At 35.9% G+C, this 14669-nt stretch overlaps 1 protein-coding gene across 6 annotated transcripts; it reads right to left on the bottom strand.

Moving 5' to 3' along the window:
- Positions 1 to 1015: 1015 nt before the first annotated feature.
- On the bottom strand, positions 1016 to 14669 carry LOC147490140 (uncharacterized). 6 transcript variants are annotated; one of them, XM_086571214.1, is made up of 14 exons: positions 14344 to 14669; positions 13872 to 14002; positions 13650 to 13766; positions 13003 to 13125; positions 12658 to 12843; positions 12214 to 12386; positions 11597 to 11650; positions 6769 to 6857; positions 5672 to 5843; positions 5282 to 5565; positions 5097 to 5197; positions 4925 to 4999; positions 4596 to 4841; positions 1016 to 1554 (listed from the first exon to the last, which is right to left on the bottom strand). In XM_086571214.1, the coding sequence occupies exons 2-5, from the start codon at positions 13907 to 13909 to the stop codon at positions 12717 to 12719; spliced, it is 405 nt and encodes a 134-aa protein (XP_086427340.1). In that variant the 5' UTR covers positions 13910 to 14002; positions 14344 to 14669; the 3' UTR covers positions 1016 to 1554; positions 4596 to 4841; positions 4925 to 4999; positions 5097 to 5197; positions 5282 to 5565; positions 5672 to 5843; positions 6769 to 6857; positions 11597 to 11650; positions 12214 to 12386; positions 12658 to 12716. The 6 variants fall into 6 exon arrangements, with proteins under 6 accessions (XP_086427340.1, XP_086427341.1, XP_086427343.1 ...); XM_086571215.1 differs by having other exon boundaries at positions 12214 to 12383; positions 14344 to 14666; XM_086571217.1 differs by having other exon boundaries at positions 12214 to 12383; positions 13872 to 14005; positions 14344 to 14639.

The following is a 14669-nucleotide window of genomic DNA, read 5'->3' as shown; positions in this document are numbered from 1 at the left end:
ACACTTCAGGCTTTAATATTGAACTAATAAGCTGCAACTCTAGAGAAGTGAATATGGCTTTTCTAAAGAAGCAACAGACAACATTGAGTTCACACCATGCCTTGAATCAAAGTAAGTGAAGTTTACTTTAAAAATCAGTCTTTGTTATCAGTTTTTGTGCGTGAGTGGTGTTTTTGGTTTGTTTTCTTTTTGCTAACATTTTTTTTACAATTGCTCTGTCCACGCCATTGTCAATTGTTTCGTTCGATAATTAGGGGGGGAGGGAATTCCCTCCGTGCGTCCCTTCATCTCATCTCCCATCTCTCTTTCTCACCTTCTTCAATAATAATGTCTTCTTATGCCTTTTTTTTGGGTTTACGTGTATCAATTGTTAGCGGTGATTTCCTTCTTATTATTTCAGCATGTTGATGCTCATTTGCACATAGTTGCGAGCTGTAACATAGAGTCATTCCCTTCTATAGTTCCTTGGATAAATACTTATGGTAAAGTTAACATTCACAAACACATCATATGTGTAGTCTTCTTTTGGTATACTTATATTAACTCAGTGCAAAGAAGAGGAGAGGAGGGTTGTGTTTGGATGCCTTTTAGTTACGCGTATGGGCTTATATATAGTGTATTTAGGACGGCTGATATCTGTCAAGATTGTCAAATATCGACAATTATTGACTGTCTCATAGGCTGTTGTAAAAAATGCTGTCGATTTTGTTCTCGACAATTAGTGGTTGTCTAGTATTTAAATTAAATGGACAGCTATAAGCCGTCTGGAAATTTGTTGTGGACAGCTATAAGCCATCGAGAAATGCATTTTGTGGACAGCTATAAGCCGTGGTCTAGTGATTTAAACAACAGCTCGAAACCATCTAGTGGTGTGTCCAGGCCCATCAAAAGTGCTTCAATCGATTTCTCATTACAGACGGTTCATGCTAGTAGAAAATAGATCGATCCACCTGCAGCTTCAATTTGATTGGGTACCAAAATAATTTAAATTCAAACTGTTCTGAAACCATAAGAATAATGAAGTACAAAACATCTTTATATCATTCCAAAATGTATACAATAACTCTAAGATCAAGTCTGATAACAACAAAAAAAAAAGTCAAACACACCAAAATATTTGAACTCTTGTTACAAGACAAACATTCAACAACTAAGTAAACACTATCCACAGGCCAAAATAATACACCATGTACTTGGATTTACAAGGTTACAAGGCACTTGGATTTACAAGGTTACAAGGCACGCCAAAAGAAGATGCATTCTTGTCGATTCATATCATATCTATCTCCATCAATGAAAAACCACGTAATTCTTTGGCCAAGCAATGACGTCACCAAGCACAATATCTCCAAGTCTTCCATCTCCTTCATACAACGCAAAATCATCGAGTATCTCATCAATTCATACATTATCCGAATTTGGAGGTGTCGGTAAATAGGTGCAAACTTCTCCAAGTGCAACCATAGTTTGTGTTATGTAACTCTTCAAATGACAAGTTGTAGATTGAGGTTGGATATTGCGTGAGTTGTCACGAACTGGTGATTGCTGTATTTCCTAAAGAAATAAGAAAAAAACAATAAGTTCAACTAGCAATGGCAAAAGTTATGCACTTCCAATAAGTTCAGCTAGCAATGGCGTTAAATATAGTAAGAAAAGTTTCAATGTTCTGCCCACTTTCAATATGGGCCAATATAAGAAAAGTTTGAACAGATCAAACAAATAAATTAGATACCAGAAAAGAAAAGAAAAACAGATAAAGAAGCAGAGCTTTAATGCCATAATATCTTTGTTCAAATATGGACTCGACGCTGCAGTTACTAATGTTCAAGGATGTAAGAGATGGCAGATAAGGCACCTTACTTACATTGGTCCAAGCAAGATTCAAGAATTTTAACATAAGGAACATTTTAAGTAAAGCAGCTCCATTATTTGATATTTTACTTCCCCACATGTCCAGGTATTCCAGTTTTCTTAACACCTTAACACCTAATAACAATAGAAACCAAGATAGTTACCTTCTTTGAACTTGACTAACTTATCAACCTAATAACAATCTACTGAAAGCAAGATTTTCAAGAAAGCGACGTTTATTTTTTCCCGATAAATAAGACTACATTCCAAATAAAGAGAGTGAACCAGTCGGTTATACTAATAGGATGAAAACATCATTAAAGAAGTCGGAGCTGATGAGAGGGGGACAACCAACCAAGAAGACCGCAAGATCAAGGAGGAGGCTTTGGATATTGTTCTACACTATGCTGAAGGTAAAGAACTTTCAGCAGTGGAGGACGTGCAAGACTCCTTTACAACAGTGTTAGAGATGGCAGCAGTGGAGGATGAGCAAGGCTCCACCTTTACAGCACATGGAATGACTCAGACAAATGGCTACTCTTTTATGTTATTTTAAGGTCAAAGGATAATATTCCAATAAATATATCTGATGACTCCAGCTCCTCTATAACCAGGTATAGAGATTGGATCTCTATAACTGTTACAAAAACAAAGACACTTGTCCAATTTAACAACCCAATTAACTGAGTTTGACTCCGTCAGTTTAACCGTGTATTAACATTAAAAAGTGCACTTACGGAAATAACACCTCAATTAAACCTTCATCTTCCTCCTTTAAAACTTAACCCAATCTATATCTTCAAATCCATCTCCTACTACTCAAGTGGTGAATCCAACAACCATGGTATCCAATTTCATTAACTTTTACTGCGGCAACCTTTGAAATTAGAAGTGTAAATTTTTCTTATCTAGGAATTAAAATTTGAATAAGCTTAAGGCTTAAACATAAAATTATCGAAGTAAAAACACACAAGTACAAAAATCACATTTAGCATCTAAAAACAAGAACCTAAATTGACATTCAAAATGCATTGCGAAAGAAGGAAAAAAAAGAAAAAAAATTAAAACAAAGTCAACTTTTCGAACTTGGGGATATGCTGCAATCAGTTCACTTTTCAAACTTTTTGATGGAATTAGAACAAAGTCCTTTTCGTTCTGGTATGTTGCAATGAGTACTATATCCAATATTCTGTTCATTCACTTGTTCATTTTAAGCATTATATTTTAAATACTTCATGTAATCTAAAACTACCTGCATTTCAGCATGTGCAGCTACAGAACTGGATTGACTTATGGTATAACCTCCCTCACAATGACTAATAAATAAGAAGACATGGACACATTTCTGCATACAGTTCTATTGGCACCTTCGGCAACATGTCACCTATGCTATACAACTTACAATATAGCACTGCTGCATTTTATATCAAGGAATGAGTTGGACTGAATGTAAAAAAGAAACCCAAGATTTCTACGGTTTGTATTTGAGTTTAGTTTTAAGGATTAAGTGAAGTGGAAGTTGGAAGACTTGTACGAAATGAGGTAGTGGGAGCTAGTTCATTGGAGAGATTCGCAAAAAGCTCAGACCAAGAAAACTTCGGATTTGAAAACCGAGAAGAATGCAAGATTGAGGTCAAGCACTGGATATTGCTTTGGGAATCGATGGTAATGAAAGGAAGGCAGTAGATACAGTAGCACTGGAAGTAGCCACAAGCAGCCAAAATACGCTTGCGAAACTGCAGCAAGATGAAGAGCAATATTTCACAACAACAAAGGGATCGGACTTGGAAGTTTCAAGCTGTTCTGAAGGAGAAGCTTCTGAACATACACAGAGCACGAGAGAGCAACAAAGAAGAGCACATGGGCAGAAGTGATTGGGAAACTGCAGTTGGACAAATGAGACGAGTCTAACTAGAGTTGAGTCCCATACTCCCACTAGCATCCAAGGGAAAGATCCAGAAAAGACACCAAAGGATGAAAAGAAAAGTATGCTGACAAAGAACGATGTTATATGGGTTTCGATGTTATTGCGTCATTCACATTAGAAGATCGAAGAAGACTGTTCTGACTTACTGCACTAAGAGACGAGGTTTTCTGTGAGGACATTTCTAGGCTTTTTGATAGACAAGAGTACATTTTCTTGCAATATTTATATTTGGTAAATTTAGTAAACTTCTGCCCCTCTTAGTTAACAGCGATGTAAGGCTACATATTGAGCGAGAATCGCTTAAGTGACTACCTGATGTCTCCAACCAGAATAGTAGTTTGTTGCTGAATTATTGGTATGCTTGTTCCTGGTTTCCTGTCATAGTTTAGTTTAATGGATCCCTTGGGTCTTTTTAAACATACTTGACTTTTTCATAAGCAACAACCTCTACATATAAAGAAGCTTCAAAAGCTACAATAACAGTCAAATACTTAAAATAGGTGGTAACTGGTGGATAGTTTCTAATAACATCTTTGTGAAGGATATATATGATAAACATGCTAGAGAGCCTTTAAAGATCAGGTACCAAATTGTGTTTGATTATATTTCCTATAAGTAAAAGATTTATTAGTTCCTTTTGGATTTTAGTGACAATGACTCCTTGTGCATATTGTTTTGCAAAATCAGTGCGAGAGAACTTGGTGAAACCCCATCCACTTCCTCCTAACTTAATCAGGGTTTGGGAAGACAAGACAAGACAAGACATAGCTCTGTTCATATTCTTACTCTATACATAATTAAATTAACAAATTATTACCTGAGATGCATTTCCAAGCCCTGAAGATTGTCGCTTAAGGTCTGCAACTTCATCCTCAAGTATCTTGCGAGCCTTGTCTGCTTCATCAGGTCTTGCCATGACCGCCTCATAACCTGACTCACTGCTTTCGTGTACTCTCTTCTCTCTTTGAGCAATTTCCTTATAAGGAGCTGAAGCATGGTAAACAGTCTTTGTGACACCACCACCTAGACAGCGAACACGTCCCCTTCCATCACGACCAATAACCTATTAAGCAAACAAAAGTTTAGGTAGAACTTTGAACAAAACCCATTTGAAAAACCAAAACAAGATGAGGATAAGCATCACACCATTGCAACGGGGTCATTGTCTAGATCCCTTTCCACTATGTCAGGCTCTATGCTAACAAGTCTGTTAATTTCCTCCTACAAAAGAAATCAATGTCACCATTTCTTAAGTACATAATAGTTGGTCATACAAACATAAGCAATAACTATACAAATATGTCTTGTTGTCTCTTACAAGAGATTGCCTCGTTTCAGTGTTGATGAAACTCCCATCTTTCCTCGTATGGGTGGCCACATATCCTTGTGTCCTTGAAACCTCACCAGTAGGGCTATCTTCTATAACATATTAAACAAGTACGTAAATAAGGACTAATAGTTTAGTGGATACGATAAATTTTTAAGCACTAAATAGATGTTTACCAACTGCTCAATAACTGGAGCTGCTCCCATTCTACCAGTTGTATGTGGGTTTTCATGTTTTCCCTTGCCAACTTGCCATTGCATCGCTTGATTTTATCCCCTTCAGTTGAGCACATGTCGACAAATTCCTCCCATTCTTCCTTTTTCACCTTTTTAGGACCATTTCTTTTTCGCTCTGCATCTGTTGGATACATATCATAAACCTTACGAAGTTCATACTTTTTTTGTTTCCAAGCTGTATTAAGCTTACGAAGACTGCGGATGAGTGGAAGATCATTTTCTTCCTGTAAATTGGACATGTCAAAGTCATTAGTAAACAAATTTGGATGCAAAACAAATTAAATTCAAATGTCTACTGAAATAAAATCAGGTAGAGTGATTTGCACTTACCAAGACATCCTTCCACAATTCATCCTTCGTTAATACTGGAACTTCTGCCCAGTCCTTGTACATAGGTGGGCAGTGTGTCCTAGCCACCTGGGCCCGACTATTGTGGCATACTTTGCTGGATATTGTCCAGTAGCTTGTCCATCAGCAGTGAACTCCACTTGGAATCTTGGACCTAAGTGAATGAATATACATATACATATTACAACGCCAATAAGTAAAAGAAGGTAAGAATCTTGGACCTAAGTGAACACTGGGTGATAAGATCATTTAATCTGTTGTGAAAGAAGGTTTACAACGCCAATAATTAACCCCTAAAAGTTAATCCAAGAAAACAGGATCATTAGGTAAGAGGAAAAGTGTTAAAGGCATGTCATGTGATTAAGTGGATATGGCGTTGTGCCTAACAACACTCCACATACTTAAAATATTGTTATACTTACCAAAGGTGTCCGCATGTCCAGTGCGTCCAGTTCCCAAAAAAAAAAAAAATAGACGAAGAATTTTGGCATGTCGAGGAGAATTCGACAAGGGCATGAAATCCCTCCCAAATTCAACTTTTTACTGACACATTAGAAAGTGTGATCAGTATTGACAAATTTATTCCAAAACGCACTTGGCCACTTAGTACAAGGTACCTTGCCATGCATATGTGACAATCATGGTAGCTGTTCATCTTCTCTCATGTATTCTGTCAAGTAACATTAACACTGCTTTGCAACTGTTCAACACTGAACTGCAACAAAATATCTCAAATGAAGAATAAGTTCCTCCCACATCTATAGGCTAAGGAAATGGTAATACAATTCCTTCTCTTTAAAGATGTACTAGCAGCATGAGATTGCTTCATGTAGATCTTCTCCTAGTCCCTTTTAATTCTATACTTGCTGTCCCAAAATATAAAGGCAACACCAAATAATCTGTGGCTTTTACGGCGGTAAATGAAGATAACAATCCCATGAAGCTAATATTATTTAATGTCAAGAGCAGCAAATAGGGGTGGTTTAAAGGTCACTAAGCGAGCAGCTAAGAGCATAGAATACGGAAGGTTTACAACGCCAATTAAGTAACCAATAATCAAATCAAACTTATTAATTTACCTTTTGGTTTCGTCCTCGTCTCACTTGCTTCAGATTCATTTGCCTCAAATCCACTTGCTTCAGATGCTTCTGACATGACTTCTTTTTACCTAAATATAGAGTTCAACAAAATGGTTAAAATCTAAGGCGACATAATTAAACATCTGCATCATACATTTAAGGTGACGGAATTAAACTCGTCATACTCACTGTATGAAAAGTAATACAAAGCATGGAATTAAACTCATCATATATTGCACCATTCAAAGAAGAAAAAATCAGAAAAAAAATCACTCTGTAACTCACCTGTACCATGTTGAGAATTTGAAATATGAAGAGAAACAAAAGATACCTAATTCAAAAAAGAGACTATTCCTTGATCCTAAACAGACCCCTTGTCTAACATTTTAAAATAAAAATAAATAAATAAATAAATAAAAAAGTTGAAAAATGACCAAGTTAATAATACATTGATAAGTTTCCTAACACGGAGGATTACACTTTCAACTTGATGTTTTAAGATTAAAATTAGTCTTCAGCAACTTCTAGAACGTCCTCAAGTAAAGTTGTTGACGAAGAATCATTAGCTCTTGTTCTAGCCTCAAAGACTAGTGGGTCTTCGTAAGCATCTATCTCTTGACTTAACCTCTTTGGAGCATCCAAGACAACATGCCAATTATCTCTACTCAAATCCCTGCAATAAAAGACTTGTTTAGTTTTAGAAGCGAGAATAAAGGGCTCGTCAACTTCACTTGTATTCCTCATGAACCTCCCAAGCTGGGCTATTAAATCGTTGAGTACTCCCCGAGTAATTGGTGAGTACTCGCTACTCGTTGCTTAGCCGACCCGACTAACAATTTAATCCCCGATCACAATCGGGCTCAAAAACTCCCAAGTACTCGGCCGATTAGCCGAGTAATTGTGTTCACTATTTCAATGTTAAACATTGAACTCGACATTTCACCGATTCGACCAACCCTTGATTCTGTAAAGTTCTACACTTTAATCATATTTATTTTAGTTGATTGAGTGTTTTAATTGTTTATTGATTGATTGGGTTCTTAATTGGCTTCATTATGTTGATATTTCAAAGTTAAATATATTTAATAATTATTTGTAAAGAAATATAGTGTTATGAAAAATCGTCCGATTAATCCCCGACCGATTACACCTACTCGAGTAGCGATTTAACTGCACAGCTCCCAAGATTTACAAATACCAAGTTTGTATCCGGATCAACTATGGGGGATTGTTGGAATCTCTTGATGATTAGTATTTCAAATCACTATTCCCAGTAAGAGTCATTCTCTGATTTGGAAACCGAGTGTCTATTCCAAATAGGAGTCTTTATTTGTTTTGGAAACAGACGAACTTACCTCTATATAAACAAGGACTTTGCGTCCATAAGAGGCATTCAAGACATAAATACATCTCGCACTTCTAAATCCAAACTACTGTTGCTGCCCTTCTTCTTTGCCTTTCGGGATTGAACCAGTCATAGGGTAACATGTCTTTTCTCACGTGAAAACGGTAGATTTAAAATTTTTGAACCAACTTCCCTTGTAGTGAAATAGATGACATGCACAAACATTGTTTTTTCATTATATGCCAGTTCTGCGGTGTTGCGCTTTTTGGCACTGCGCTGCCTGTGTTCCATGAATGCTCTAGAGTACTTGCCCGAATACTCATAAGAACTGACCCAATTCTACATTCACGTAGGTGGATTTCCATCAGGTGTATATTATAGTTTAAATACACCACCTCATTAAAAAAAATGGGCTATGGAATCCAATAAGAGTTAAAGAACTCATCTTTACTCACTGCAATTCTAGTTATACAAAGTATACTATAGTACCATCTCGCCATAGGGTGGGACGTCTCATAAATAAATAAGACGATAGTACTGCAGGACGACGAAATGACTTGTTTTTCCCTTTGAAACTATTTCATGGGATCTCCAATCACATAGGTAGGGCTGCCGTCAGTGTCGCCCTATATATGGGCATAAGTCTCATCCCCCTCGATGTATAACCACTTACCTCCAAATAAGTGGTGCGGTCAGACATGTGGCCAAACTAAGTCTGACCTAACATAATCTCTAGCAGCTGCTTGATTAAGTTATATCTCAAACTTATATGTATACATTTCCCACTGCACATATTTCTTTATGTCTTAGCTATTGCAATGAGACAGTTGCAAAACATATATACATCAGGAGGTTGTTTAGAGCCAATGGAAAGATTTGCCAAGAGGTTGCTAACCCACTTAGCATCATCACATGCCTTTTCTAAGGCGATTAGCTTGGATGATATCCAAGACACTCAATTTCCACCAAGGGTAAACACATAAACATTACTGGATCCAATTTATAAAACATTACCCTTCCAACAATGGTGAAAATCTTCTAAATATAAGTCCATAATCAATGGCTCCACTATAGTATTTGGATAATCTGACAATATACATCCAATGTTCCTTATAATAAGAACATTGGTTTATCAGCTCAGTATCCCATTAATGTAAGCATTATATATGTCATGTTTCACATATATAATCCATCAAGTACAATAAGCTATAAATGATATTGACATATTTAGTATGAAAAACACAAGTAGATTATTTTTCATAAGATAGATATTTGCCACAAGAGGTGTTAAAACAGACTTACTATCATAATACCCATACTTTTCAATGAAAAATATTTATACTAAGTGTTATAACAACACAATGAGACTAACATGAGTTTTAATTCCTATATTCACTAGTCATTCAATTCTGTAGTGCCCGAAATTCCCCTATACCATCCGGCCGGTCTGGTTTAAGGTACACTATGGGCTTCAACCATATTCAAACGTCAATATCTTGACAACTGAATAGAACAGTTACAGAAGTGAGTTTAACAACATAATAAACCATCATTTCCAATGACGGTCTATTATGTGTTTCAAATAGGAATTTCTATACACATTCTTAATGCTAGCACTCATGATATTAAATCATCTAAACAAAAAGAGATTAACACATATCTTGCTTTACTCTAAAAAAAGTACACATCTTTATCAACAACGGTACTTTGACATCCATACGACACCATTGGCTATTATTATTAGCCTTATATTTTGCAATACAACTATCACGTTTTAGTTTTCTTTTGAAGATCCAATTCAACTTATAGATCCCCCAATAGGTAGATTAACTACCTTCCCTTAATGATTTGTATAAATCAAGAGTCCAGTTTAGAGGAATTGTATCCTTCAAAAATGACATTTCTCATAGACAGACAACTTCCTTATAGGTTAATAAATCTTCCTCAAGAAACATATAAACGTCATCACCATGAATGGTGGATATACTCACTGATAGTCTTCCAAATTTCTTGTTCAGAATGATGATATTATCTTGGATAAAACCATTTTCATCTAATTCTTCTATTCTTTAAAATTCATTAGTATCATTTGTGGATTTCCTTTTATATAGATAGCATGAACATAATATAACTATGTGGGGGAGACCCTATTTCCCATCTAGTGGGGGGAATCCTAATTGGCTCATCTAGTGGTGGTGGTGGTGGGGGAATACTCGCTAACCCTAAAAAGAATCCAAAAGGAAGTGGTAAACTTCTATTTTATCAATTTTCTTAGAAACAGAAAAACATTGGTTTTGGTTGCATGAACGTACTTGTGTAACCATAAAGCTTTGAGGTAGTCAATTCCCATAATTCCAGTACATGTTCCAACCCCATTAACAAAACACATGCTACTTACCTAGGCAAGAGCACATAGAGCTGCTTGCAAAGAAGATGACTCTTAATTGAATAGAAGAAAACACATAAACTAAAAAGATTTTAAACAAAAATGGCAGAACCTGCATCTGCTTTTGCAATCCAAAATCTAACCATCTTGACATATATACATTGCACGTGTTTGTGGACACAAATGGGGGCACAAAAAAAGAGAGAAACTACATTATTATATTGCATTCTTTAATCTATTGCATTTATCCCAAAAGGTTTGGGGTTAATGTTGGAGTTGGCCTTCTTTCTCGCCATCGCATTTCACAATCACAAACACCTTAAATTAGCCATTATCACACATCATAAGACTACAGAGGTGTATAGATTGTCATAGTATATATACATAAACAACAAAAAACAACTAGCAAATGAATGAAACAGGATCTAGCAAAAAATAGCAGCTCGAGAAATGGTAATATTCAATTAGTTTCAAACTTTTTTTTTTCCCCTTTTCTTTTCATTAAAAAAACGTAGCAGAAAATTTTAAGGCCTAAGAAAAAGAGAGAGAAAGGGAGGCTGAACAATAGAAGCAAAGATCTCACGCAACATACAGGGAGTTTTGTAGGAATAGTAAAAGGAAATTTAAAAATATGACAACGGAACCAAAACACAACAACTATCCATGCTCTAGTGATGGTAGGGCATTCAACACGTTGTTAATATAAATCAATTATAAGATCAGCAGAAACAAAGCAAGAGTTGGATTTGATTTAGGAGTATATTCTTTGGGTGAAATGTTGAGGATCAGATTTACTCTGGATAAGAAATGTAGGATTTTTCGTCTAGTAAAGATCTTAAGAAAATCCTCATTCAGAACTTACAGGAACCAAATTTCTCAGACTGGCCTTTCAGATTGAAAATGGTCGGTAAGCAGATCAGATCCAACTCATTTATGTCGTATACAAAAAGTAAAATGAGAGGAAGAAACAAAGGAGCAAATAACAAGAGAAATACAAAACATGCACACACAAGCCAAAGAATCAGCAGTATAGCCTAGCATGTAGTATCAGCCGTATACAAAAAAACAAATATGTGGTGTTTTGGGTTTGAACATACAGGTTTGATTTCTCCTGTACTGAAGTGTTTGGAAACAATGATTTCAGCAACTGCCTGCAAATGTACAGAGTCACAGATGCTGTTAATATGATTAAACCTTTATTGTTTTCCATTTTTTTTATACCATTACTATTCCACTAAACAAAAAAATGCAAAGGAAACAAAAACATATTGAAACATATCAAATTATCAATTACAGGTTTTAATGATGAAATTAAGTAGGGAAGTGCCTGCAATATTCCCAAAGGTTTCAGGTACAAATGCTATCAATCTAAGCATAAAGGACTGGTATCATATATTCAAACATTGCAAAAGCAGGTGTTGGGAGCAGTTCATCATGTTGTCTGTGGTTCAAAATACGTTATAGGTGTCACTATAGGTTAAGGAGGAGTTTTCATTAGAAATTTTATGGCAAGTGGTGCTGGACAGATGGTAAGAGTTTAGGAGAACAAGTTGGTGAAAGATTCAAGTTTGTTTTTTTGTGTGCGTGCCTCGGTAAGAAAGATTTCAGTATTAAGGATTCTCCTTCTGTAAATATCTTTCTAGAAGGATAAAATGATGTTTGATTTTGCCACGTGTGTGCTTTGGGGGGGGGGGACGGGACGGGACTACTATACCTTCAGTTCATGTCGGGAAAGGTATGTTCTCTTCTCTGCATCAAGAGAAAATTGTACTTTTCCTCGTTTCTCTCCAGACATTACCCACTCTTTAAGGACATTAGAGTGCTTCCACAAGTCCTCCATGTCCTCTGGAGATGCTCTTGAATCCCAATATTTCCATGCATCACCTACTTTTGCATTGTCATAAAGTAAAATCCTATTAAAAAGGACCATATATATAATATAATAACAAAAACTGGACTTCTAGTCACAAACATGACAATATATATGTATATAAATTCAGCTATATAAGTTTTACAAAGCACAAGAACTAAAGCAAGTCATGATTTATACATAAAAAGAAAGTGATTCTCTCTACTTTTCCTAACAGAATCTTAATATCATGAATTGGATTCTAACTTCATTATCATAGCATCATTATCTTAGGTCTAGTGTTAATACCTTCTCACAGCAATTCACTTTCACGGTTTCACCCCTATATAAATATAGAGAGAATCTCTTTAACAATACACAAAATTTTCCTTGTAACTTCCTTTAAAAGAATCTCTTAGGTCTAGTGTCTTTTGCGTTACAGATACAACTGGAGTAGGGTCATTGGGGACTGAAGAGTCACTGTCAATATTCTTTCTGCATAACAATCAGAAAAATAGATATCAGCAACCTACAACATGGACCGAAGCCGTTGCTCTTGAAATATATTGGACAAAAGGGAAGAGCATATGCTCTAGAATTTCAGGTACTAAACAAAATGCAAGATAAAATAAGAAAAGAGTTAACCAAAACAACCTTCTGGTTGGAAGGTTTTGCTTGACTGAAAGATATCGTTGCCAATAATCCAAAGTTGACTTGTGAGTTGCTTTCTTTGGGCCAAATCTGTAAGTCCTGACCACAAACTCTTCATTTCTTTCTCTGCAAGAATCAGATCAAAATTATCAATTCCAATAAGGATACTGCAATCTACCTAATGAGTCGGTATAGGGGGCCTTTCATTGCTAGATATCATATTTTCTGTCAGAATTATAGTTCATCTCCACAATTCATGTTATAATAACTTGAAGAAAAAAGAAAATCTCAACCTCACTTTTTAATAGTTTTAACTACTTAGAAATGTCAAGGAAAGTTTTAACTCCTGAAAAAATGGACTTAGGAAGCAGATTTGAGTGCTAGAAGAACAAGAAGATCTAAAACAGACAGTATAACTCTTAAGGAGGTGTCTAGGGCTGAAGGTCCTACTCCTAAAATCATGGAGTTGAGTGGCATGAACAACACATTGTGTTACAAATGAAAGTTAAAAGTGAAATACTGAACTCATATTTGCAAAAGAATTACACTCTTGAGAGTTCATCCCAATCACAGAGCAAAACGGTTAAACTTAAGAAGAGGAAGCTTATTATATACAGCTAGAGTAAAATCATAAGCAATTGCAGACATACTTCCCCTCAAAATTTGACAGCCACCTTAAGTAAGCAGCTCCAAAATACACGCTTATTAAAGGTCTGTACAGCATCATTGGATCCCCTTTTATTTCATATTCCCCGTAGCCCATCTCACTGCAAATATTTTTAAAATTTGACGTAGTAAAAAACACAAAAGGAAGTATGAACATTTGAACAGTTTCACATATCCAAATTGGGGTCAGTTCATCCATGTTCTACCTGACAAGCCATTCAGCAGTTTTTGGCAGAATCTGCATGATTCCCAAAGCAGCATCCTTGAACTTTTGAGTATAGCGTGTTGTAAAGGGTTGTCAGTCACTTTCAAGTTCCGCAATGGCGCAAATCATTTCCTGCTGATTACAATTATATAATCGTTATTGAACGAGGAATTAAATAGTAATGTGCAAACAAAAATGAAAGGATCTAATCTATAGAATAGTTTTACTACTGAAACAAGCACAAGGAAAATTTGGAAGCTTGTCAAATTCTTGTAGAATGTTTTCTCAAATTCAAATTTAGAAGCATACAGTTTGTCGTAATTAAGGTACTCCACACAGTTGTGATGCAACATAAATTAGTAAAGTTCAGCTTATAGAGATGATAAGGTTTTTTCATAGTAAGTATGTACATACACAATTACACACTGATGCAAAACAAACAAAAAGTGATGAAAGCAATAAAGATATATTACCTGATCGATTTGTGACATGAAATGTCAACTACAGCCTGATAGTAGACCAACGCCTTAAGTGGTTTGAGTTTTCAGACATTCTTACCCTCATCTCAGTCGATCATGTGACATGTGAACACTGTTTCCTCTATCTCATTGCTTCCATGTAATCAAACTTGTCATCCCTCTGCTCCCTTTTCTTATCTCTCCTCTCATGTTCCAAGTGCAACAGACTTACTCATCCATCTCCATCGGTAGAATTTATACAGGTACTTGAGACACCAATATTGTTCATCTCTCCTTTGTCTTTCTACTTCGAGCTTGAAAGGAGCTTTTTTCACAGCTTC

Source organism: Coptis chinensis, chromosome 7, assembly GCF_015680905.1.
Source record: "Coptis chinensis isolate HL-2020 chromosome 7, ASM1568090v1, whole genome shotgun sequence".
NCBI classification, from domain to species: Eukaryota; Viridiplantae; Streptophyta; class Magnoliopsida; order Ranunculales; family Ranunculaceae; genus Coptis; species Coptis chinensis.
Note: the sequence above shows the minus strand (reverse complement) of the source record. Positions and strands in the feature narration are given on the sequence as shown.

Excerpts from the sequence above, each read along its gene's own strand:
- LOC147490140 (XM_086571214.1), bottom strand. The coding sequence starts at position 13,909 with ATGCAGATTCTGCCAAAAACTGCTGAATGGCTTGTCAG. Across the intron at positions 13,767-13,871 it reads ACTGCTGAATGGCTTGTCAG|TGAGATGGGCTACGGGGAAT; the intron begins GTAGAACATGGA and ends AAATATTTGCAG. Across the intron at positions 12,844-13,002 it reads CAAAACCTTCCAACCAGAAG|AAAGAATATTGACAGTGACT; the intron begins GTTGTTTTGGTT and ends ATTGTTATGCAG.